The sequence below is a fragment of the Urocampus carinirostris genome, chromosome 15 (genome assembly GCF_059441175.1).
Source record: "Urocampus carinirostris isolate Australia breed hairy pipefish chromosome 15, RoL_Ucar_1.0, whole genome shotgun sequence".
Taxonomy (NCBI): domain Eukaryota; kingdom Metazoa; phylum Chordata; class Actinopteri; order Syngnathiformes; family Syngnathidae; genus Urocampus; species Urocampus carinirostris.
Window position 1 is genome coordinate 29,285,616 of NC_142363.1, and position 27,030 is coordinate 29,312,645.

Here is a 27,030-nt window from a genome sequence, read left to right on the forward strand (position 1 = left end):
GCAGGCGCAGCTTCTGGGGGTGGGCGCGTCTTGTGACGTCAGTGAAGGAGTGGCGTTTGGGTGCCTGTGTAAAGGGGAGGTTTGATGGGGGGGGGGGGGGGGCACAAGGGAAGCGCAAAAAGAAGGCAACTTGTTGATTTTGAATGAGAAAGGAAGGCGAAAAGGAAGATTCTAGCAAGTTATTCGAGCGCAGGAACCATTTCCTGATTTTGCTCCCTGGCGTGCACACGAGCCTTGGTTGTTTCCACTTTATTTTGTAATTATTATTATTTTTAAATTGTATATTTTTTGTTTACGCCAAATCCGGGACGTCCTTTATTGTATCAGAAGCGCACCAGTGACTCGTCATCTTTTGATTGACTTTCCAGTTTGATTGGCAGGTAAGCTGGCTTTTGGATCTCGTGTCGCGCGCGTGATGTGCACGTTTTCACGCTTTTTACACGTCAACTTTTGGCGTGGAAATTTTATGGAGTTCAAGTTCGGTCTTGGCGCACGACGATTGCCGAATTTGGAATCCAGTAATAATAATAACTGATAAATTTGAAGCTTTTACAGTCTCTTAGATTGTATGGTGATGACGTCACGACCAAGGTTTGTCCGTCCAAAACCATTAAAGCACTGTGTGCAAACTACGGCCCGCGGACCACAGGCTTTTTCATCTGGCCCATATATAAAAAATTTTATCTTGTTGCCAACTTTGTCCCATTATCCTCGTGTCCTCAACAAAAAATACTACTACGGAAATACAAGAAAATTGCTACAAAACTAAATATCAAATGTATTCCTGAAAGACCTAATTTATATTTTTTCCCTTAATTCTGAAAATAAATAAAATACTATAACGATGCTACAAAATACTACAACATTAACATTAGAACAGTAATACTACAAAAATAAAACTACTGTCATATTACAAACATACACAAGAATTACTACAAAAATACTACTATGGAAATACTAGAACATATCTACACAAATACTACATATATACAGAAATCTCACAAAAATATTACAAAAAAACTAATATGGTAATAATAGAAAATATCTACAGAAATCCCACCTATTACAAAAATACTACAATGAAAATACCGGTACTACAAAAATACTACAGAAGTTTAACAAAAATACTTCAATGGAAATACTTTAAAAATACTTCTTAAAAATGCTACAAAAATGGCCCTATAATGATACTATAATACGACTACAGAAACACTGCGAAAATACTACAACAATTCTACAGTTGAAATACTGCAAACATACTACAGAAATACTACCAAAATAAAACATTAATACTATGAAAATACCACAGAAAATACTCAAAAAAATCTCACTGCAAAAATATGACAAAAATACTAAAATACAACTAGAAATACTACAAAACTAAATGTAAAATGCAGTGCCTAAAACAGGGAGCTCTAATGTATTATTTTACTTTAATTGTGAGTGTTAAAACCAATTTGATGTCAGTAATCTATTGAAAAATTTTTTAAAAATTTAATATGTAGATGTCATGTATATTTATTTATAAATGAAAAAATGGGATAGGTCTCCTGGATGGTCCCACACCTGCATTGAAGGAAATAAATACAATGGACATTTAATTATATGTATTTTTTTAAAGTAATTTACTTCAGGAATAAAGTAGAACGAGTTTCATATGTCGACTTTTTAAATTATGCTACTAACAGATGTATTTTTCTTGGATTGACAAGAATAATTTAGGGAATTGTTGCATACTCGCCAACACTACCGTTTTATACGTTATGTAATCCTGATTTGTTAAAAAAAAATCCTTATTTTTTCCAGATTTAAACAGGAACAAAATATCTTGGGGGCAGCACGGCGGCGCAGTGGTTAGCGCTTGTGCGGCACAGTTCATGTCATGGGAACCTGTCGTGGGTTCAAATCCAGCTCCAGACATCCTGTGCGGAGTTTGTATGTTCTCCCCGTGCTTGCGTGGGTTTCCTCCGGGCACTCCGGTTTCCTCCCACATTCCAAAAACATGCATTTCAGGTGAATTGGCCGGTCCAAATTGTCCCTAGGTGTGAATGAGCGAATGAGTTGTCTGTGCCCTGCGATTGGCTGGCAACCAGTTCAGGGTGTCCCCTGCCCACTGCCCGATGATTGCTGGGATGGGCTCCAGCCCCCCCGCGACCCTACTGAGGATAAGCGGTACGGCTAATGAGATGAGATGAGAGAAAATATCTTGACTCGCGACTAGTATTTTAGTTAATGGCTGCTTTATTTTGAAGAGGGACTACGTTTTTGGGAGTGAATAAACCGCTCTAACAGTTTTTTCCTTTTGCTAAACATTTTCGGTTTTAAACAACAGCACGTTGTTGATTTTTTTTTAATATTTTAGATTCAGAATGCGTTTTGCAAGTAAGATTGGTGTAGTAACGTCTTCCATATTTTAATGTCAATGGCATGTATGATAAAGTGTTGTACTGTACATTCAATAATGGCTAGATTAACATTTTATGTTCATAAATTGAAAGTGAAAAACAAAAAAAATCTAGCGCCTTGTATTTACTAGACCTATCTTAATATATTGTGGTGACTTGTGGTTATATCATCTCCTTTTGTGTGTTTTTTTTTGTTTTGTTTTTTTAGTATAATGTGGTTTTGTTTTTCATTCTTGATATTGTCGTTGATGTTTATATAAAAAAATAGACCAAATTTAAAAAAATCTGAGTTTCCAAAAAATAACAACAATAGTAAATACAGTAGTACTAATGAAAAATGTTTTTAGTGCCAACTTTGTCCCCCGTTTTCTCTTTATACACAAAAATATTACTACAAAGTACCAAGAAAATACTACAAAATTACTATTTTGATTTCCTTATGGAAATAAATAATCCTATGGAAATACTACAAAAACATACCACAACAGGAAAGAGAGAGAGAAAGAGTTATTACAACAGTAATTCTACAAATATACAACGACAGTAATATTGCAATACTACTAAATAAATGCTTTAAAAATACTGCCATGAGAATACTCCCAACTAGCACTGTGGAAATACTGTACTTCAAAAATACTTCCACATAAAACTACAAAATACCACTACAAATACTACAAAAACGACAACAACAAGTACAACAGTAAAACTATCATGGAAAAATTATTCAACAGAAATACTCCACACATATAACAAGAGTAATATTACAAAAATATGAAAGGAATGCTACAAAAATACTACAATAATGATATTACAAAAATACAAGAAAAAAACTCAATTACTACCATTATGCAAATACTTATATAGAAATACTCGAAATACTAGAAAAAATATCACTACAATAATACAAAAATACAAATGAGGAAATATTCCAATAGAAATACTACAAAAATACTACTATTGGAATATGATGCCAAAAAACTACAGTAATACTACAGATATAACAAAACACTACTGCAGATATACCACACAAAACCTACATAAATAAAGCAACAGTAATAAGACTAATAACCCCCAAATCCGACTTCAGAAATTGTACAAAAATACTAATACAGTAATACAACAAAACAAAATTTCCAATTTAGTGCTTATAAAAGGGACCATAATATATTAGATAGATAGATACTTTATTCATCCCCGTAGGGAAATTCACACTTCCAGCAGTATCCTTATGTTGAATAATAAAATAATAAAATAAAAGATATAGAATACAAAAATACCCAATATAGCGTGTTGATATAGAGTATTTAAATAGTGCTACTGAAAATACACACTGTAATAAAAAAGGGTAATATGCAAATGTAGGGGTGGGGTTTAATGTGGGCTTTTACTCCCTCGGGTGGAGTTAAAGAGCCTCATGGCATGAGAAAGAAATTATCTCCTCGGTCTGTCCGTGGAACAAGACTGTGACAGCAGTTTGTTATGTTATGTTCATTGTGAGCGTTTCAAAACCAATTTAACGACACTAATCTATCTAAAAACAAAACTAAAGTAATATAACAAGTACATTTCTGCATGTGATAAATAAATGTAAATGGTCTGCATTTATAAAGCGCTTTTCAAGTCAATAAAGACCTCCCAAAGCACTTTACAATGTGCTTCACACTTTTTTCCTTTTTACACACTAACCAACTAACCGATAGCAGCGTCAGCCATGCAAGGCAACTACCTGCTATCAGGGGCATTAGGGATTCAGTGTCTTGCCCAAGGACACTTTGACATGAGACGAGATGTATAAAGGAAAACGATTGGATCTGTCGCCACGTTAAATTTTTTCCCCCTCACGACTCCAAACAGTTGCCTACCCCCTGGCCAGGGTTGGGTAGGGTTACTTTAACTGGATTACTTTCAATTACTTTTGGACTACTCCAATACCAAATATGCTAATAAAAGACAAATTTTGTACAGGCTTGGGGAGTAACAGAATACATGGAACGGCAAAAATGATGTTGGCAAGCTGTTTGGATTTATTTTCATTTTGTTTCTGTCGCATTTGATGTTCGTTTTGCCGGAGATCAAAGAGATCAAAGCCAGGAGAGAAAGCTTACCACGTGTTGTGAGTCATCATTTTATTCATATTTAGTTTATTTGGTCTTTTATTAGCATATTTGGTATTGGAGTCATCCAAAAGTAAATAAAAGTAATCCAGTTAACGTAACCCTACCCAACCCTGCCCCTGGCGTTGAGGATCCGGATATGGGCGGGGCCAGGAGTAGGTGGGTCTCAAGTCTCGGACAAAAACGTGGACCATTAATAAACTCAAATTAATCTGTCCTTTATCCTTCATGATTAATTAATCGAGTGGATTAATTAGGGAGGAAAAGCAAAAAGAGATGTGATTCAGATGACATTTGGCAGCTGTCAATCTGTTTTTTGTTTTTGCCCCTTTCCTTGCTTTGAATTCCTCGCCATCTTACGAAACGTCGCAGTACGAAGCGGCGACCATTTTTATAGGGGGCGGAGCTTAGACAGGAAGCGTGGCAGCCACCGCCCTTGAGAAGCTTCCATAATAACGAGACGAGTAAAGGTTTTTGGTTTCGGGCCAATCGTCCCGGCTCGTCCGGAACGTTTCGGCGGCGGACATCCTCTTCCGCGTTTTTGGTCTTGAAAGACATTCCAGACCGACTTCAAGGTCACGCCGCCGCCGCCGCTCCACAGCCCTTCAAGGCCCGCCCACGCAAAACGCCGCCAACCGTGTACTCTCCCTTCACATCTTTGCCGTTCAGAGATAAAAAACGGTTGAAAGTGTTTTTTCCTTCGGGTTTGCGCTAACTTTCGAAAGGTCCGATAAGCTTCAAAGACGGATGATCGTCTTTTGGAGAGAAGAGCCTCCTCGGCATTATTTCATCGTGATTCCATGAATGGTTTTGGATTTTATGAGGTCAGGGACAAGATTTGAAGACAAATGATCACTTTTCAGGAAGAAAAGGCTCTCCTAAATTCATTTAAATTGATTTAATGTGTTGGCCATTGATTTCTTAGGTCAGGGATGATTGAAAGTGTTCCTTTTCGAATGCTAACTTACGAAAAGGCAGAAACGCGGCAGTAGCTCAGGACGTAGAGCGCTCGTCTTGGGATCAAGGGATCCCAGTTCAAATCCCGGCTCGTCCGTGTTACATGTCGAAGTGTCCTTGGGTAAGACACTGAACACCTAATACCCCCAATAAGCAGGTTAGCGCCTCACATGGCTGCAAGGCCGCTATTGGGAAATGTGGAGCACATTGTAAAGCGCTTTGGGAAGTCATTGACTTGAAAAGCGCTATATAAATGCAGATCATTTCATTTAATGTGTTGGCCATTGATTTCTTAGGTCAGGGATGATTGAAAGTGTTCCTTTTTGGATTGCTATAGACCTAAGATTTATGGCCCGAGCCCGAGCCCGAACCCGAACCCGAGGCAATTTCGGGCCGGGTCGGGCCTGAAATGTCAGTCATACGGTCGGGTCGGGTCGGGTTCGGTCCTGCTTTTTTTTTTTTTTTTTTTTTTTTTAATTAATTAATAATTATAAATATATGTTCATTAAAAATATATACTTAAACTATGTATGGATACTAGACCAAGGAATATAGTAAATCAAATAAATATTATTTGTGTACAATTAGTTGTGATTGCGGAAATCATAGCGTACAGTGACGTTGGTGACTTTTCCATCCGCATTAACAAACGCATTTTGTAAAATACGATCGCGCTTTATTGTTTAAATAAACGCGTTATATAGACTAGAATCTCCCAATTATTATAATTAGCTCGCTTTATTTTGTTTTAAAGCGTATTATATAGAATACGATCGCTTTTGTCGGAAGCGTACATTGACGTTGGTGACATTTTCATCCGCGTTAAAAAACGCAATTTGTAGAATACGATCGCGCTTTATTGTTTAAATAAACGCGTTATATAGACTAGGATCTCCCAATTATTATAATTAGCTCGCTTTATTGTTTTAATAAGCGTTTTATATAGAATACGATCAGGGGGGGGGGGGAATTTGCATAGGAGTCGGAAAAGGGCACAACACGTCAACACCCCCTCAATGAAAGTGCTGCGCTAAAATCTTAAGGACGTACTACTACTGCTGCTGTGGATTATGGCCCAATGATCAAGTCGTCAAAATGACGGACGCCCTTAAATGTTTTCGCTACCTCAAAAAAAAAAAAACGTCAATGACAGATTGTCGCTTAATGTAACATCTGCAGTGCAGACACAGAAATATAAAAGATGTAAATGTTTATACAGTTTTATTTAACTTAGGCCTAGATGTTGTAACATAAGGCAGAGTTTAATTTGTTATCATAAATCACCCCTCCTTATAAATAAAATATGTAATTTCGGGCCCCCTCGGGCCGGGCCAGCAAATCCAGTTAATTAGTCGGGCTCGGTCCGGGTCGGGTTTAATACCCCTCGGGCCTGCGTCGGGCTCGGGTGCTCTTTTTTGGCCCGATCTTACCTCTAGATTGCTAACTTACGAAAAGGCAGAAACCCTTTGAAGACGGATGATCACAATTGAGAGAGAAGAGGCTCCTCAAAAATGTTTAATAGGGATTCCTTGTCATGGTTTCTGATGTCAGGGTTCCGGGAAACATTGCATATTATTTTTGTTGGCTTTTTAAAAGTTTTTTGTTTTTTTTAATTTACTTTCAAAAGAGATGATAATTTTTGAAGACGCCTGATCACTTTTTCGGAAGAAAAGGCTCCCCAAAATTAATTTAAAGTGATTTTATGTCGTGGTCACTGATTTCTAAAGTCAGGGATGATTGTTTCTTTTCAATTCCTAATTTTTGAAAAAATGGTGAGGAGCTTTGAAGAACTTTTGGAGAGAAGAGGCTCCTCGAGATTATTTCATCGAGATTCCATGAATGCTTTTGGATTTTATGAGGTCAGGGACAAGATTTGAAGACGGATGATCACTTTTCAGGAAGAAAAGGCTCCCCTAAATTCATTTAAATTGATTTAATGTTTTGACCATTGATTTTTTAAAGTCACGGATGATTGAGTGGGGTTCTTTGCTAACTTTCGAAAAGGCAGAGACGCGTTGAAGACGGATGATCACAATTGAGAGAGAAGAGGCTCCTCAAAAATGTTTTATAGGGATTTCATGTCATGGTTTCTGATGTCAGGGTTCAGGGAAGACTCACGTATTATTTTTGTTGGCTATTTAAAAGTTTTTTTTTTAATTTACTTTCAAAAGAGCTGCTAATTTTTGAAGACACTTGATCACTTCTTTGGAAGAAAAGGCTCCTCAAAATTAAATTAAGTGATTTAATGTGGTGGTCATTGATTTCCAAAGTCAGGGGATGATTGTTTCTTTTTAATTGCTAACTATCAAAAAGGGCGAGAAGCTTTGAAGACAGATGACCACCTTTTGGAGAGAAGAGGCTCCTGAACATTATTTTATAGCGATTCGGTTTTAGATTTTATGAGGTCAGGGACAAGATTTGAAGACGGATGATCACTTTTCGGGAAGAAAAGGCCGCCCTAAATTCATTTAAAGTGATTTAATGAGTTGGCCATTCATTTCTTAGGTCAGGGATGATTGAAAGTGTTCCTTTTCGATTGCTAACTTATGAAAAGGCAGAGAATCTTTGAAAACGGATGATAACTTAAAAGAGGGAAGAGAATCCTCACATTTCTTTATAGTGATTCCATGTATGATTGTTGATTTCTGACGTCAGGGTTCAGGGAAGCCTGACATATTTTTGTTGTCTAATTGAAATTGTTTTTTTTTCATTTTGGTTTTTGTTAACTTTCAAAAGAACTGAAGAAAAGGCTGCCCAAATTTTATTAAATTGATTTAATGTGTTTCTCATTCATTTCTAAAGTCGTGGATGATTGAAAGGGTTTTTTTTCGGTTGCTAATTTTTGCAAAGGCCGAGAAGCTTTAAAGATGAATCATCACATGAAAGGGGCGGGGTAACGGTTTAGCTAATCAGAATGCAGAACACAATGCATGATAAAAATCTGCTAAGAAGTGAAACCATAAAAAGTAAATCGCGATATAGCGAACGATTACTGAAATTCGGGCCGGGCTCAGGCTTAAAATGTCAATCATTAAGTCAGGCCAGTCACGCTTCTCTCTTTCGCCATTCTTTTTTTTTTTCTTCGTGAAGGATCTACACAGCATGCACTTACTTCTACTAAAGTAATTATTTGAAAGGGAAAATGATAACCAAACTATCAGTTGAACTCAAAATCACTAAATCAGAATACATTTTACTCCTCTGTGTTGAGGTAAAAGATGCACGGCTTCCTCCCTCTACCTCCCTCAAGTTAGACGTCATTTCTGCTTCTTGCCAATAGCTTACAATTTACGAAATTTCTTTCTTCTTTTTGGAAAAATATTTCACTATTTGCAGCTTGTAATCTGCAGAATTCGATTTTGTTTTCGGTGCCAAGCTGCGCACGAGAGGAGTAAAGGTTTGTGTTTATCTTGGCGGCAAATTAAAGCTTCGGGTTTATTTTGTGCTCTGTTATAAAATCAAGTTAATGCGTTGGGTTTAGGCAGGTTCGGGTTTATATACCCGCGACTCGGGTAGGGTCGGGCTGAATGTTTTAGGCCCAATCTTACCTCTACTTCAGAATGATATGACTCAAGTAGAAGTAACAAGTGGTAATCCAGATAAATGCTTGAGTAAACTTAAAAAAGTTCACTTATGTAAGTCCTGATTAACTGTTTATTTTTATTTTTTTAAACTACTATTCAATCAGATCATCAAATCATCAATAAAGTCCATCCAATCAACAATAAATTACAGATGTGTGTAATTGTAAGTATGTGTACTTGGTTTGTGTATATATATATATATATATATATTATATATGAGGCTACTGCTATATACACTGCACACACAGTACACGGATCATGGGTCCCTTAACCACCAGGGCTTGTGACAATACTGATACTAAATCCAGAATCACTGAGGAAAAACTATTTTGTTATCATATTTCTAGTATCACATTGTCCAATACGCATTGCCTCACTTTCATATTTTTGTTGAAATACAATCTTCGTGGCGAAGACATTACGTCCTGTTGCTTTTGTGACAAATTTAAAGGCTCTTTGTTTCGTATATTTTTGTATTTTATACTTATATCCAAATTATGTATTTAAATAAAGACTTGATGAATAAATAAATATTTTTGATTACATCAAAAAGTAAAGGAATAAATTGTTTTTAAAAGGTTCCATACATTTTTAAATAAGTTCCCCGCATACTTAATTCAATAAAATGGCCTCTTTCAAAACTGCAAGGTAATAAGGTAAAAAACTAACAAAAAAAAACAAAAAAAATCCTAACCCTGCTCACAAGTGACACCTGGTGTTTTTTTGGGGTCACTGGTTAAATCTAAATTAAAAAAAAAACAGGTCTATGACAAAATAAATGCACCTTAGCAGAGGCAGACAGACACGTTTCTTACGTGAAGGGAATTTGAGTAACGGGTTCAATGTAGCAGAGTATGAATACAGTTTCTTCTTCACAAATCTACTCAAGTAAGGTAAAAAGTATGGCGATTTAAAAATACTCCTAGAAATACAAAATGTCCCAAAACTCACTCAAATAAATGTAACGGAGTAAAAGTAACTCGTTACAACCAACCTCTGCTTTTGACCTGTGGGCATTTGCCCGTAAAAGTGAGCGAGTGGGCAAAACTTGGACAGGCGTCCAAAGCTCAAAGTGTGGACGCTCGGAAAAAACAAACACAAATCCGTCAGCTCGTCCATGGGACAACATTTCAGCGACGCTCCGCATGTAAGTGCCTCTTTTTCCCATTTTCTAATTCTTCACACAATAATGAAAACACAGTAAATTCAGTCTCCATTTGTATTCAATGCTATAGAGTTCCCGACAGCAAAACTGAGTTAATTGAATTTAAAGGAAAAGTGAAATAAAGAAGATTGTATCCAATCGTCATTACCGCAGTCCATTTAAAAAAAAAAAACAGAATTTTTTAAATTACATTGAAATTGCTCATGTAACAACCAACCACACTTCACCTGTTTTGAAGCCGAGCCAAGATGGCTTTTTATCTAAACCCCGAGCAGCTGTGATGTCTATCCCACTTGGCAGCCAGTGACAAAATGGCCGCCTCCCGGAGATGGATCGATAGCAAAATGGCTGCCGTCCTTGAGATGGGCAAAACAAAAAAGGATTTTACTGGGTGTTACCTATGTCCCATGTTTGGGATAATCTGGAAGTATTGGAAATATTACTTTAAAGTAAACTTTCCGTTTCATAACTGCTTTTCTCCACTTAAAATCACCTCGCAACACGAGCTAGCCGCTAGTACCATATTGTCTAGAATGTTTGGATTTTTTTAATTAAAGGAACAGTGTGTAATATTTAGTGTTTCCTAGTGGTATAAAAATATCAGGAAAAAAACCAACAACCATTGATTTGGATATAAGGCAAAAATACATGAATTATCAATGCCCGGGGTATCATTATCAGGGTTGGGTAGGGTTACTTTAACTGGATTACTTTCAATTACTTTTGGATGACTCCAATACCAAATATGCTAATAAAAGACGAAAGAAACTAAATATGAATAAAATTACTACGTTTTGTGCAGGCTTGGGGAGTAACTGAATACATGGAACGGCAAAAATGATGTTGGCAAGCTCATTCATCTCATCTCATTAGCTGCTCATTAGACACCCTGAACTGGTTGCCAGCCAATCGCAGGGCACACAGGGACAGACAACTCGCTCGCTCATTCACACCTAGGGACAATTTGGACTGGCCAATCCAACTGAAATGCATGTCTTTGGAATGTGGGAGGAAACCGGAGTGCCCGGAGGAAAACCCACGCAAGCACGGGGAGAACATACAAACTCCGCACAGTAAGTCCGGTAGCTGGATTTGAACCCACACAGGAGGTTCCCAAGACCTTAGAACTGTGCCGTACACGCGCTAACCACTGCGCCGCATGTTGGCAAGCTGTTTGGATTTATTTTCATTTTGTTTCTGTCGCATTTTATGTTAGTTTTGCCGGAGATCAAAGAGATCAAAGCCAGGAGAGAAAGCTTACCACGTGTTGTGAGTCATCATTTTATTCACATTTAGTTTCTTTTGTCTTTTATTAGCATACTGTATTTGGTATTGGAGTCATCCAAAAGTAATTGAAAGTAATCCAGTTAAAGTAACCCTACCAAACCCTGATCACGATCAACCACAGAGAGCAAGAACCTGTCAACAAATTTAGATCTCTTGGAGCTGAAGAGGGGTCAGAACCAGAAATCATGGCCAGGATATCTCAAACCACAGCCGCATTTGCCAGACTTAAACCCATCTGGAGGGACAAGAACATAGCAGTGAAATCAAAGATTAGACTCATGCAAGCGGTGATTATTACCATCTTCCTCTACGCTTGGGAGACATGGACCCTCACAGCAAAACTGGAAAGGAAAGTCCAACCCATGGAAATGCAATACTACAGGCAACTTCTGGGCATTAGCTACAAACAAAATGGTGCAACACCATCAGAGGGAACATTGGACCCTACGAAGAACTGTTGTCCACTGCGAGCAGACGGAAACTTCAGTGGAATGGTCACGTCTCAAGATCATCAGGACTGACCAAGAAAATTCTCCAGGGCACAGTCCAAAGGGGCAGGAGGAGAGGAAGACCGACAAACATCAAGGAGTGGACCAGTGCCAACTTTGCCACAAGCCAAGAACAGGCCAGGGACCGTCAACAGTGAAGAACGCTGTTCAAAATTGCTTCCTCATCAGTGCCCTGACCAGTGTGGTTAAGCCAGAGGTGTCAAACTTATTCTAACTCGGGGGCCACACGATAGAGCAAACATTCTGTCGGGGGCCGGACTTGAAGATTAAAGAGAAAGAAAAAGAGAGATAAAGAAATAAGAGAAAGAGCGAGGGAAAAAGAGAGAGGGCGGGACAAAGAAAGAAAAAAAGGGAGAGAGGGAGAGAGCGTGAGAAACAAAAGAGATAAAAAGAGAAGTAGTGAGAGAGGGGGAAAGAAAGGGAGAGGAAGAAAGAAATCCAAAGAGAAATAGAAAGACAGAAGGAGAGAAAAGAAAGCGCGAAGGGTAGGAAGAGAGAAAGAGAAAAGAGAGAAATGAAAAAAAGTTAGAGCAAAAGAAGTTAAAAAGACACAGAGAGAGAAAGAGACAAAGAGCAACAAAGGAAGAGAAAAAGAGAGACATAGAGAGTGAAAGAGACAGAGAGTGGGAGTAAAAGGGTGGAAAAGAGAGAGAGAGAATGAGAGAGAGAGAAAGAAATGCAAGTACAGTGTCTTTATTCGAGGCACCTGGCTTTGGCAACATCAAGTTGACATATTTCAACCTGCAGCTTGTTTTTCTCTTGCGCTTCTCTGAGTGTTGTCTCGCAGGCCGGATTCAATCCGTTAGCGGGCCCGATCTGGCCCGCGGGCCGCCTGTTTGACACCTGTGGGTTGAGGGATCGGTGAACCTGAACCGTTATATAAAAAATAAAAATTCATAGCTCAAGAAATTTGTGAAATCCATACTTAGTAATCCGCCATGTTTGTCTGGCATCTTAATGCTTGCAGTGGCATTGATTTTCGATCGCATTAAACAACAGTTCAATCCAGGGGTGAAATATTACACACTGGGGCTTTAAATTATCGTAGTTTAGAGGATGTTCCCAACTCCTATTCAAAGTGAACAAAGATATACACCCCGAGAACAAACAAAAAATATTCACACGAAAAGAAGGAAGCGACAACTTCAGGGGATGTCGTAACTTTAAAAATCCGGAGAGAACTACCAGGAAAAGTATGTGTGTGTCTGTATGTGGAGTTAAACTTTGGAACAAATTACAGGATGAGCTTAAAAAATGTCTAAATATTCACCTGTTCAAATCCAGATACAAAAAAACAATATTGGCAAAGCACAGAGAAGAAGAAAATGGCGTCTGAATGATACGGCGAAAGATAAATGTAAGCAAATCAACATTGTTATTATTATTACTATTATGATTTATTATTATTATATTAATATAAGGGGAGCACGGTAGAGCAGTGGTTAGCGCTTGTGCGGCACAGTTCATGTCTTGGGAACCTCCTGCGTGGGTTCAAATCCAGCTCCAGACTTCCTGTGCGGAGTTTGTATGTTCTCCCCGTGCTTGCGTGGGTTTCCTCCTGGCACTCCGGTTTCCTCCCACATTCCAAAAACATGCATTTCAGGTGAATTGGCCGGTCCAAATTGTCCCTAGGTGTGAATGAGCGAGTGAGTTGTCTGTCCCCGTGTGCCCTGCCATTGGCTGGCAACCGGTTCAGGGTGTCCCCTGCCCGGGAATGGCTGGGATGGGCTCCAGCCCCCTGCGACCCTAATGAGGATAAGCGGTATGGCTAATGAGATGAGATGATTATAATTATAACTGTCATTAATTGTTATTATTGCCATTATTGGTGACTGAATGGTATTAGGTGATTACTAACGTTATAGAGTGAATAGAGGGGTGAAACTAAATTAATCTGGTAGTACAAAAACAATGATGGAAGTGATGGTACCGATGATGATGAAGAGACTGTGTATCCACAGAGCCAATGTGTCCAGAGGTGTTAGCTGTAAAATACACAGAAGAGCTAACTGTGGGACACAATTATTAATGAAGCCAAAGGGGAAGGATTTAATAAGCATATGCTTCTTCCTACTCCCTTTCGAATGTACAATAACATTTTTTTGTCTTTGTTTTTTGGATATTTTTTTGTCATGTTCGAAATAAAAGTTTCATTCATTCATTTTATTATATGTCTTATCATATGTCACTTATATATCTCATCTCTCATCTCATCTCATTAGCTGCACCGCTTATCCTCAGTAGGGTCGCGGGGGTGCTGGAGCCCATCCCAGCAATCATCGGGCAGTGGGCAGGGGACACCCTGAACTGGTTGCCAGCCAATCGCAGGGCACCCAGGGACAGACAACTCGCTCGCCCATTCACACCTAGGGACAATTTGGACCGGCCAATCCACCTGGAATGCATGTCTTTGGAATGTGGGAGGAAACCGGAGTGCCCGGAGGAAACCCACGCAAGCACGGGGAGAACATACAAACTACGCACAGTAAGGCCGGTAGCTGGATTTGAACCCACGCAGGAGGTTCCCACGATCTCAGAACCACTGCTCCGCCGTGCTGCCCACGTCACTTATATATCTTATTACTAATTCACTCGACCAGATAAAGATGCATTTTGTACGTTTTTTCAACCATTTTAGGCCGGTTGGAACAAGCTAGCTACCTATAGAAGTAATGCTAAATGAAAATGTGAACAATGAAGATTTACAATATTTTATGTAATTAAAAAGTCAACATGAGCAGAAGTCACGAGAAAAACAAGTTGGTGTACCTTACAAAACACGATTCCCAACATAAGCTATCCACTTGTTTGCTGAGCTGGCATGTTTACCGTAAATTCCGGACTATAGAGCGCATCTGTTTATAAGCCGCACCCACCACATTTTAAAAGGAAAACCGATTTTGTTCATACACAAGCCGCACCTGTATATAAGCCGCAAGCGCCCACATTAAAAAATGTAACACAAACACAAAATTAACCCAAACCCGACTTCAAGTCCCGCGATTGAAACAAAATGTCCTTCATTAGGGTCCACAGTCCAAAAATTCACAGCCGGCAAAATGAACGGAAAATGACACTGTACTTACGGTTTGATGCAGACCTGCAGAGTCCGGGTCCAGTTGAAAGTAATCCAAGGAAAAAAGTGCATATTTCCAAAGGGTGGAAAAAATATATCAGATGAACACATTTACTCACGCAACCCGTTTTTCTTCAACCAACTTTTTATCCCCCTCTTCACCTTTTTTTTGTCTGTCCCTCACCTTTAACGGTCCCCACTAAACCCGTCACCCCGCGTTTGTTCCGCCCCTCTTTTTTCATTCACCCGTGCAAAACATATCAGAATAAGTGTCTAAAATAAATACAAATAAATACATGACAAAAATATACAGTTGGAAATACATATTATACATGGGTTACACATATTTACAAAGAAAGACGGTACACCGAGAGAGTTTTCAAAGCTTTAATAATAATAATATAGCTTTGAGAGGGCAGTTAATGGTAGCAACACCCGAGCGCCGCTGGCGGCCGTTAGAAAAATTACATAAATTGGCCGCATAACTGAATAAGCCGCAGGGTTGAAAGTTAGGGAAAAAAGTAGCGGCTTATAGTCCGGAATTTACGGTAGATATTTAGAATAAAACTAAAACAAATGTCTCCTAAATCTTTTTAACCAAATAAAATCCATTTTGGAAGTCTTTTCAACCGCTTTTTACTAGGTGGGAAGAGCTAGCTATCCAAAGAAGTCATGTGAAATGAAAATAGCCACACACAAAGAATAATGACGATTTCTACTATTTCTACAAAATAGTTGGTGTACCTTACAAAACAGGATTCCCAAAACAAGCTAGCTGCTATCTTGTAGCGCTAGCGTGTTAGCATGTTTGTATTTCCTTTGAGAGAATTATGTCTTGGTTTTGAGTGCCGCGTGGCACCCGAGATTGTATTTACCGTTTGGTCAGCGACCCCGCCGCTTGTTTGACTAAGACCAGACGTTTACTTTTTATTTTTCCGCCGCACTAAATTGCATCACTGTGATCTTTGTTGATTTTCTGTGTTGCCATTTTTCGATGTGAACATTTCAGACATCAATACATATGCCGGCTTTTATGTTATTGCAACATTTTGTGGTCCCATTGAGCAAGCGCCTTGCTTCGTAAACACAAAGACTTTCTGAAAAAAGTAGTTCTGGTTCTGGTAGTTACTGATGTGAATCACCTGTGCCCGCTTCTTTGGCGCCAACTGCCTCGGACTCTGATTGGGTTCCCTGTCCCTATTTAAACCCACTCCTTTTTGACACCTGTTGTCAGTCCGTTTGCGAACCTCAGTTTACTGTAGGCAAGCCTCTTTCCAACCTGACTCCCACCTGTTTTTTGCTCCTGTCTGTTCCCCCGGTTCGACCTGTTTTTTGATCCTGACCACGTCCACTCTCCTCTCCTGGCTTTCGACTCGTTTCCGACCCCGACCACGTTTTTGCTCTCCTGTCCTGGCTACTGACCCGTTTTTCCGTTCCTGACACCGCCATCGCTCACCACGGAAGTCCCACTTCCGCGTTCAGAGCGACCTGCGTCTCGCGACCAGCAATCACCGGATCGTGGGTGCAATGCTTTCCCTTCTTCCCAATAAAACTGAGAGAAACATAACGCAAGTGGGTCCTGTCTCCGTTCTGCTCTTGACATTTTTAAGTGTATTTTTTACATAATTTGTGTACAACTTAGACATCAACACTTTTGCAGGCTTGTAATGTCAACATGTCGTGCTCACAGTTAGCATGCTGGCTAGCGAGCTAGATAGCTGCGAGGTTTTTATACTGAACTTTTTTTATTTGAAATGTTTTTTTTTTAATTCTAAAACATATTTGAGGGATTACGATACAAATAAATATTTCAGATTTGATAAATGACACGGCAGCTGGGTGGTCAGCTCGACACATTTCAGAGGTCCTGGGTTCTTAACTAGCCACTGGCCTCAATGTGCAGAATTTACATGTACTTTCTATGCCTACGTGTTTCCACCAGGCACTCCAGTTTCCTCCCACATTCCAAAGATAGGCATGGAAGGCCAATTGGAAAGTCCAAATTGTTCCAAAGTATGAATGGGCTTGTGAATAGTTGAACGACTGTGCGACAGCATGGTACATCACATAAAATGTTGCTGAAGAACCACTGACCTATAGTTCTGTTCCAGGACTCGTCTTCAATAGAGGATGCGGTAGACCTTCACTTTCCTCCCCCTCGCCGCAGTGCCATGGCAGACAGCCTGCAGATGACGCCGTCCCCTAGGTCGGACAACGAATCTCCGGCGTTGCTTCAGTTCCAAGAAGTGGACTCCAGCCGGACCTCGGAGTTAAGGGGTTCACCGACGGCCGGCGGCGTGCACATCAGCTCGCCCTATGCGGATGGAAATCGAGACCCCTTGGCGTTCTACGGTCCGTCCGTTCTGAGCTATGGCACCCCGCCAGGGTTCTGGAGTGAACCGTCGCTAGCCATGCACTGTCCACCGCCTCTCGCCTATGAACACGCCGCCCACCACTGGATGGAGCCTAAAGGTTTCGTCAGCAACAGGTGTGTACCAATAGAATTTTAAGGGATCAAATTATGAATTATACGAATTGAGGGTTTTATGGTTTGTTTCCGAAAACCACAACGCTTCCCAGAAGAGCTGAGAACGGCGTTTGCGGCTTGAAGACGGACACCCACTTTTGCGCCGTGTGCCACGACTACGCGTCGGGTTACCATTACGGCGTCTGGTCCTGTGAGGGCTGCAAAGCTTTTTTCAAGAGGAGCATTCAAGGTGATTCCATAAAGTGTTTGGGTCTGGGATTCTTAACTATATACCTGGTTTTGACTCGATCTAAACTCCACTCACTTGTCATTACTTGTCCTTGACTCTTCGCTTGACTTGACTGTACTTACATGCTGGACTTGACTCCGCCCTTGACTCTATTTGCTTGATTACTTGTCATCTTTCTACTCACATGACTTTACCCTTGACTCAACTTACTGGATTTGACTCCTCACATGACTCCATTCACTTGACTAGAATTCACATACTTGACTCCTCACTTGATTTGAATATCCTCACTTGACTCAACTCCCCAATTGGACTTGACTCCTCATTAGACTTGCCTTTAGACTTCTTCACTAGACTTTGTCACCTTACTTGACTCCTCACTTGATTTGAATCTACTCACTTGATTACCCAACTGGACTCCTTTGATTCCACTTATGCAATACCTCCCTCAACTTGACTATTTGGTTGACTCTCTTACTCGACTCTTTACTGGATTTAGGTCTATTCACTTGATTTTACTTGTCCCTTGACTTGACTTTACTCATTTGACTACCTTGCTGGAAGTAACTCCAACTTTGATTCCACGGGTTCTCTTGACTGCATTTACTTGACTCCTCACTTGGCATTGGTATGCTAAATTCACTTTACCCCTTGGCTCGACTTCCTGGATTTGACTCCTTGCTCGACTCCATTCACCTGACGAGACTTCAATTACTTGACTCCTCAACTGTCTTTAAGACTATTAAGTCTTTTCACTTGTCTTTACTTGTCAGGCTCCATCTTGACTCCCAATTATTTGAGTTTACTCTTCAGTTAACTCAACTCCCTTACTGGACTGGATTTGAAGGTTGGCTCCTCCCTTACTGGACTTGACACCTACCTACTCACTTAAGAACTCGATTTGAACTACTGACTTGACTCGACTCTCTTATTGGACTAATAACTCGACTCCACTTACTTGATTCCTCGCTTAACTTTCGGTTGACTCAACTTCTTTACTGGTCTCGACTCTTACCTGAACTCTACTCACTTGACTCCTCGCTTGGCTTTACTCTGTGGTTGACTCGACTCCTCTAGTTAGTTTACTAACTTTGCTTTACCCATTACTTAACTTCACTCCTAACATGATTTGAACATACTCCCTGGACACAATCCCTTACAGGACTTCACTTACTTGCCTTTATTCTTCAGTTGACACAGCTCCCCTATTGGATGTGACTCAGGCCTGGACTCTTCTCACTTGACTCATCTCCTTTGTGGGAGTGAACCCCTCACTTTAGTCTAGTCACTTGATTTTACTTGTAACTTGACTCTTCACCTGATTTGAGTCCACTCATTTGACATGATCCTTCATTTGACTCTACTCATCCGACAATCCTCTCACATAGTCTGACTTCTTTACCAGACTTGATTCCATGTTTGACTCCACTCCTCTGACTTAACGGACTACTCACTTGATTTCACTCCTCTTTTGCCTTGAATATACCGTATTTTCCGCACTATAAGTTATAGGGCGCACCCCCAAAAAATAGTTTTTGGTCCTATATTTTCCATACATAAGGCGCACCTGATTTTAAGGCGCTACAATGGGAACGTCGTCAAAACAGTCAGATAGTTCAGTCAAACTTATTACCCCCTTAACATTCCGAAAGCTTGCAAAGAAGCAAATACGTGTCTCAGACATGTACGGAAACAGTGTCCGTACGATGTCACCAATCACTCAAATGCATCGTTCCAAATATCATTCGGAAGGTTAAAGTCTTGGGATTTTAGAAATGCCAAACGTTTCTTAGTTTCCATTTTAGTTTTTGCTGGCAACTGTGTGGACAGCAACCTAAGAATTTTATTGTGCAGGGAAACGGGGTTCTTTACTGTGCATATGACAATAAACACTTTGAATTGAATTTAGTTTAAAAATAGACTCATCACAGAAACATCAAGATCGTTCTAAAACAAGATACCGGGAAAATATAAAGCCGCATAGCTCACCTAAGTTCTCTTGCAGCCATCACGTTCAATAATGATACGTAACCATGGTCTTCTTATAACCGTGAGTGTAGTAAATCCAGGAGGGTAAAATATTTACAAATACAGAATAGTAAAAAATGTTTTCTCTATGCCGTAGTGCAACCCAACGTGTGATTCACATTCATCTTTTTCGGCCAATTGCAGGCTTTGTTTCGCCCCTTTAGCCTATGCGAGCCTGTAAATGATAAAGAGTATCCTCCCCTTGACCTCCGAATAACTTTAGCCAATAGTGATCCATTCAAATGATGATTGACACATTGGTTAGGAAATGAAACGCCGGTATATAAATCCCAGCATACACCGCGGACGACTTCGCCTTCGGGCGAAAATCTAGTCGGCGGCTGCTTGCCTTAGTTGCAAGACTTAGGGACTTAATATTGATCCATATATAAGGCGCACTGTATTATAAGGCGCATGGTTAGCTTTTGAAAAAAATAAAGGCTTTTAGGTGCGCCTTATAGTGCGGAAAATACGGTAGTTTATTTATTTGACTCCACTCCATATTTAGCTCGACTCCATAGATAATATTACTGACTTCACTCAAAGGATTTGACGCACTTACATGACTTGGCTCTGGTCAAACTTCAGTGACCAATTTGAGGTATTGGGTTTTAGGTAGAGCTGCAATCAATCATCTTTGTAGTTCTCAATTTAGCTGTCAATTATCGATTGTTCACACATGAATTCCTTCGCGGCGCTCAACTTGACTTTTCTTGCTTGCTTTCGCTCCTAGGACACAACAACTACATTTGCCCCGCCACCAACCAGTGCACTATTGACAAAAACCGTCGCAAAAGCTGTCAGGCTTGCCGCCTACGCAAATGCTACGAAGTGGGCATGATGAAGTGCGGTATGTAAAATGTCCCAAAACTGTCTTGGATGTATTTAGTGTTGACAAATCAAAAAGGAAGAAACTAATGTTGGACCCAATAGCTTCAATTTAACTTCTACTGCTGGAGGATGCAGAAAGTTGGTGTTCCCTAATAACACTACTGTTCAAAAGTTTGGGGGTGGTATTGTTGACGTGGTTGATGACAATGTTAGCTGCAAATGTTTTTTTTTAAACACAATTTCTTTATAGGTGTATAGAGGCCCATTTGCACTAACCACCACTCCTGTGTTGTAATGGCACGTTGTGTTTGATAATTGTGTTAGAAGGCTAATGGATGATTAAAAAACCTGTGTGCAGTGATTATAGGTCATAGGTTTAGCCCGGTCAGAAAAGATAAAACTCACCTTCCTTTGAGTTAGTAGAGTATCTGGAGCATCCCATTCGTGAGTGTGATCTGAAAAAGAGAACTTTCATGTGTGAAACTTGACAGACTTGTTAGAAATGAAGGCTATTCCATTCAATAAATTGCCAAGAGCTCCGATAATGGTTTGTACTGTGTGCTACTCCCTTTAAAGAATAACACAAACAGGCTCTGAATAGAGTAGAAAGACGTGTGGTAAAAGGACAAGTACAATAGAGTCTCTAGTTTGAGAATAGACGGCTCACGGTCCTCAGCCAGAAGCTTGGTGAAATAAATGGTAAATGGTCTGCATTTATATAGCGTTTTCAAGTCAATGAAGACCTCCCTAAGCGCTTTACACTTACCCATTCACACACACACACACACACACACTCACACACCAATAGGGAGTCAGCCATGCAAGGCGCCAACCCGCCTATTGGGGGCATTAAGGATTCAGTGTCTTGCCCAAGGATACTTCAACATATAACATGGAGGAGCCGGGAATCGAACCTGCAACCTCTTGATCCCAAGACGATAATACCTGCAAAACACCATAGTCAACATCTACAAAGAAGATGTTGGCCTTTAAGGCACATTGGCAAAGAAAAAGCTTTCTTATACTGACCCTAAAAAGGAAGAGATCGATATGAGCAAAATAACGCAGACATTGGACTTCTCACTTGATAAATTAAAGTCTGACTTTTATGTAGAAAACCCTAAACCGTCTAGGTCAGGGGTTGGCAACCTATGTCAGCAGTGGCACGCGAGCGATCAAAAAAATAACAATAATTATATTTTTAAAATGCGCATTTTTATCTGAAATTTAAACATTTTCAGTTGCCTGAAGTTTTATTTAGAATAGAATAGAATAGAATATACCTTTATTGTCATTGTTACAAAATGGGTTAACATATTGTGCCAACGAAATTGGGCTTCAGAGGCTTCAGGTTAGCGCTCCTTCTCCTCTGCTTCGTGTTTCAGTGTGTGTTTGCGCGCTGCCTCGCAGAGGAGAGATCCGTGTTTAAACGCAGCCAACGAAACACGCGCCCGCGATAAATGAACGAAGAATGACGGCTCCTCTAGCGAAAACATCTCGTTCTTTCCAGCCAGCGTGGACAGACGAATGGGGCTTTCTGCAAAAAATGACCGTGCTGTTTTGTGCATTATGCCTCGAGAGCGTTGTACCTCGCACATCAAGTGTTACACGTCATTACAAGATGAAACATGAGCATGAATTCTAGGATGAGTCTGACATGGCGGAGACATTAAAACGCGCTGTGTCCAGGTATGGCAAACAAACGTAGACCCTGAAGACTTTTGTCACTGCTAAAAACGCCACCATTGAAGCAAGCTATCACATTGCTCACTGCATAGCAAAGCACAGAAAACCATTTACTGATGGCGAATATTTTAAGAAGCGTGTGTGCGTGCGCGTGCCTTCTGCTTTGCTGCTGTCATTTCAAGTTTTGATATTTTCTGCAACAAGATAACATTCATTTTTTTAGTTGATTGATAAACAAGAATAGTGGAAGATAAATTGGTCAGTTATATCAGTGTTTTTCAACCAGATTTTAATATAATTTTTATGTACTAATTATCTGCTCTTGAGGTAGCACAGTACATTTAATAACTTAATTTGTTTAACAAAGCGGTTTAGATAGATAGATACTTTATTCATCCCCGCAGGGAAATTCACAAAAATCTCGGCTCTGCACCCCCGATAGGGCTGCCTCACCTCGTCAGGTAAAAGGGGAACCACGCCGGCTCGAGAATTCATTAGGCAGAGGAGTTGATTCCTCGAATAAACGCATTTTTGTGCGTTATAACCCATATCCATAGGATAAAAAGTAATCCAAAGTGCTGCAAGGCAAGGCAAGGCAAACACTGAAGATATAAGCAAAAACAAAACAATAAATCACAAAAGTAGCGAAAATAACACTGGAGCTTGCTGGAGTTTAACTGTCTCGTAAAATATATTCAGGAGCTTTTAACTGTCTCGTAAAATATTTTCAGGAGCTTTTTGCAGATGTTGAAGGAGGCCAGCCTTCTGAGGAATGAGGTTTGGTCTCCTTTCCCAAGGGCAGGCAGTGGCGTAGCACTGTATGCATCCTTGATGTTCGCATACAGAAGGTCAAGATTGCACTGTAAAAAATAAAAACAAAGCACATCATTCTTTTTTATTCTTAGTATTTATTTTCTTCTTTTTATATACTAATTATTTGTTTATGAGGTAGTACAGTGAAATATTTGACATAACTTCATTTTCAAACATTTTTAACGGACGGTGTGCCTCGGAACTTTTTGGTCAATAAAAGTGTACCTTGGTTCAAAAAGGGTTATAAGATTAGAATGTATATCCATGATGTATATTTGGACTAGTGTAAAATGACAGCTATGTTGGATATTAAAAAAATGTGTGAATCATTAATCTTGGTGTGGCACTCTGATTTACAAGGAAATTTGAAAGTGGCACTCCACACTGAAAAGGTTGCTGACCCCTGGTCTAGGTGATGCCAAACTTTTGAACAGTAGCGTGTTACACATGGTACCTTTAAGAAAATCAACTGCTTTTTTTTTGGATTATCAATTCCAAACTTGGACAGCACGGCGGCGCAGTGGTTAGCGCTTGTGCGGCACAGTTCATGTCATGGGAACCTGTCGTGGTTTCAAATCCAGCTCCAGACTTCCTGTGCGGAGTTTGTATGTTCTCCCCGTGCTTGCGTGGGTTTCCTCCGGGCACTCCGGTTTCCTCCCACGTTCCAAAAACATGCATTTCAGGTGAATTGGCCGGTCCAAATTGTCCCTAGGTGTGAATGAGCGAATTAGTTGTCTGTCCCTGTGTGCCCTGCGATTGGCTGGCAACCAGTTCAGGGTGTCCCCTGCCCACTGCCCGGAGATGGCTGGGATGGGCTCCAGCCCCCACGCGACCCTAATGAGGATAAGGGGTACGGCTAATGAGATAAGAATGAGATGAATTCCAAACTTCATTTGACACAGGCGTGAGACGGGAGCGCTGCGGGGTACGCGGTGTCCGGCACCAGCGTCGGGGGGCGCCACAGGGTCGGGCCCCCTCCAGAGGGGGGCGCAACTTCCGGCCGGAGGCCGCCCCATCCGGGGGCCTGAGCCCCGAGGAGTTCATCCTACGCATTATGGAGGCGGAGCCACCCGCCATCTACCTGATGGAGGAACTGAAAAAGCCGTTCACAGAAGCTAGCGTGATGATGTCGCTCACCAACCTGGCCCATAAGGAGCTCGTCCTCATGGTCGAATGGGCCAAGAAGATACCGGGTGAGAAGCCGTGACTATTGTGAGATTAAAAATGGAAAGGAATCAAGGGTGGAGGTACTGATGGGCACATAACTATTTTTTTGGAACAGTGTTTATCAATTGGTGGGTCAGGACCCAAAAGTAGGTCACGGACCTGTTTTCAGTGGGTGGCAGGCCTTTGGCTTGGCAAAATAATGCTAAGGAAATAACTTAGGGTTATTTAAGTTCCTTAAAGCCACAGTGTGTATTATTTAGCACCTCCTCGTGTTAATAAACTTTAATTTAAGATAAAACAATATTGATTTAAATAATGAGCAAAAATACATGAACTAGCATATGCTTTTTTGATATACTCGTAGTCTCTGTAGTATTATTCCCAGTGCTTTCTGGCACAAGTTTTCAGTTGCATTACACTGCACCCTGACATAGTGGTGAAATAATACACTGTCCCTTTAACAGGAAACTGCATTCATTCTCTGCAAATTTGAGTATTCATCTGCCATTTAAGAGACTACATGAGATATGAATTTATGACCTGATCTACCAAAATGAGTCACAGTGAGGCAGATATCAAATTTGGATTGTTGGTAATGGAAAGTATAGAAAAATGATCTTTAAAATGAAACCTTAGTCATTGCTTTTTAATAAACTATTTTTGAAAATAATTGTATTACCGCCTTCGGTTCACCTTATTATGATCAAAAACCTAAAAAAAAAATACATTGTGCTTGGTCTTTTTTTTTTGGTGTTATGTCATTCAAATTTTTTAAAAGTTAAAAGTTCAAAGATTAATTTTACACGTGTAAAAAAGAATTAGCCCAGAGTCAGATCTTTTTTTAGCACATATTTATTTAAAATTCACATTAAAAGAACTTAATTTTGTTTTCTAAAACCGGAAATATTGCAATTTAATCGCTGTATTTTATTACTTTCCCTATTTAAGTGTATTATGAAATTTAGGGAAAGTGTTTTCAACTGTCATATATTTCAAAATGGCAAAAAAATGTGCCTTGCGACAGACTGGAAACCAGTGCCCAATGCCCGAAGAAAGCTGGGATGGGCTTCAATACCCCCGCGACCCTACTGAGGATAGGCGGTGCAGATAATGAATGAATGAATGAATATCGCCTTAGCGGGAGGTGGCTTGAGTCAAGAACACGCTCACATTCTTGACCCTTTCTGGGAGAGGATTCCCAGCCCCATCGCTTAACCCAATCGATGTGATGCAAAACCTGTTTTTGGGAGTGATTAGGTGACCAAACCCCCAATTCCAATCCCTAATGCCGAGCACTTATAAGTCTTTAAAATAAAGAAAGAAAAATCCTGTTTATGTTGCCCGATCAGGAATTGGATAGTTACATGTTCATCGCTGTGTGCAGGTTTTGTGGAACTCACCCTGTCAGACCAAATCCAGCTGCTCAAGTGCTGCTGGTTGGAAATCCTCATGCTGGGTCTGATGTGGCGATCGGTGGACCACCCCGGGAAGCTCATCTTCTCTCCCAATTTCAAACTCAACAGGTCAGAAAAGCGATGGCTTTGCTAGATAAACGAGTCGACGCCGTCTTCAAATCCCACGATTAATAATTGTCTTGTATGCGGACGTTGCAGCGTTTCGCGGCTATCAGCATTAGCGGCTAATCTAGTGAATGGGAATGAATTGCGTGTGCAGGGAGGAGGGCGAGTGCGTGGAGGGCATCGTGGAGATCTTCGACATGCTGCTGGCCGCCACGGCTCGTTTTCGGGAGCTCAAGCTGCAGCGGGAGGAATACGTTTGTCTCAAGGCCATGATCCTGCTCAATTCAAGTTAGGACTCACACAAAACTTTGGATTTTTGGTTCGCTAGCTAATAATGTAATGTTTTTGCCAAATATGTCCATCTCAAGGCATTTCAAGCATTGAGCTATTTTTCACTACTTATTGATGAAAAGGGGACCAAATTTAATATACATTTCTAAAGTAATAACTATGTTATTACCAGGTTCATTATTGGAAGTAGAAAGATAGAGAAAAAGGGAGACAAAGAGTGGAAGAATATAGTGAAAGAAAGGGAGGAAGACAGTACGAGAGAGTGAAATAAAGGTAGAAAGAAAGAATAGGAGGGAGGAAGATATAGAAAAGATAGATAAATAGATAAAGAAAACAAGAGAAAGAGAAAGAAAAGAGAGGAGGAAAAGAAAGGGAGAAAGGTGTACTTTTTTGGAACCAAAAATGTCAAAACTGCATTTTTCCTATTATTCGTCGTAGTTTACTGTAATAAAAACAATCTGTGAGAAAAAGAATCCTTAAAAACAACAAATAGCCTGGCAACTGTTTCCACCCAAAAAATAAAAATGCTATTATTAAAATTACAATTAAAGCAGCTGGACGGAATTCGGAACTATTTTTACTTGCGGCCATCACCTCTTGGATAATAAAGCATAACGGCTCTTTGAACTAAGCAGGGCATTGTTAACACATACCTCATATAGAAAACATTCAATTTTCAACTTTACTTGGAGAAATAACGCTAACGTCAATATAATTCCCATTCATTCCAATGACACAATTGATTGATTTGCTATGAGAGGTTCAGTACCACCGCTTCCTGCCAGGGGACTCATAATTTAGAGAAATAACAGTGAATTGTTTGCCGTTAACTTTTAAAGGAAGCTGCAAAGGTGTCTAAGAAAGCGGGCTTTCAGAAAGT

General features: G+C 40.1%; 1 protein-coding gene across 4 annotated transcripts in view; it reads left to right on the top strand.

Moving 5' to 3' along the window:
* Window positions 1-88: 88 nt before the first annotated feature.
* Window positions 89-27,030, top strand: part of esr2b (estrogen receptor 2b) — a 35,227-nt gene continuing 8,285 nt past the window's right edge. The window contains exons 1-7 of one of the 4 annotated variants that reach the window (XM_088353922.1): window positions 89-380; window positions 17,209-17,585; window positions 17,678-17,814; window positions 20,576-20,692; window positions 24,075-24,365; window positions 25,724-25,862; window positions 26,014-26,147. In XM_088353922.1, coding sequence (XP_088210048.1) covers window positions 17,269-17,585; window positions 17,678-17,814; window positions 20,576-20,692; window positions 24,075-24,365; window positions 25,724-25,862; window positions 26,014-26,147 — 1,135 coding nt within the window. In that variant the 5' untranslated portion in view covers window positions 89-380; window positions 17,209-17,268. Of the gene's footprint in view, window positions 381-10,121; window positions 10,208-17,208; window positions 17,586-17,677; window positions 17,815-20,575; window positions 20,693-24,074; window positions 24,366-25,723; window positions 25,863-25,952; window positions 26,148-27,030 lie in introns of those variants that run through there. The other 3 variants (XM_088353920.1, XM_088353921.1, XM_088353923.1) reach the window with 3 other exon arrangements.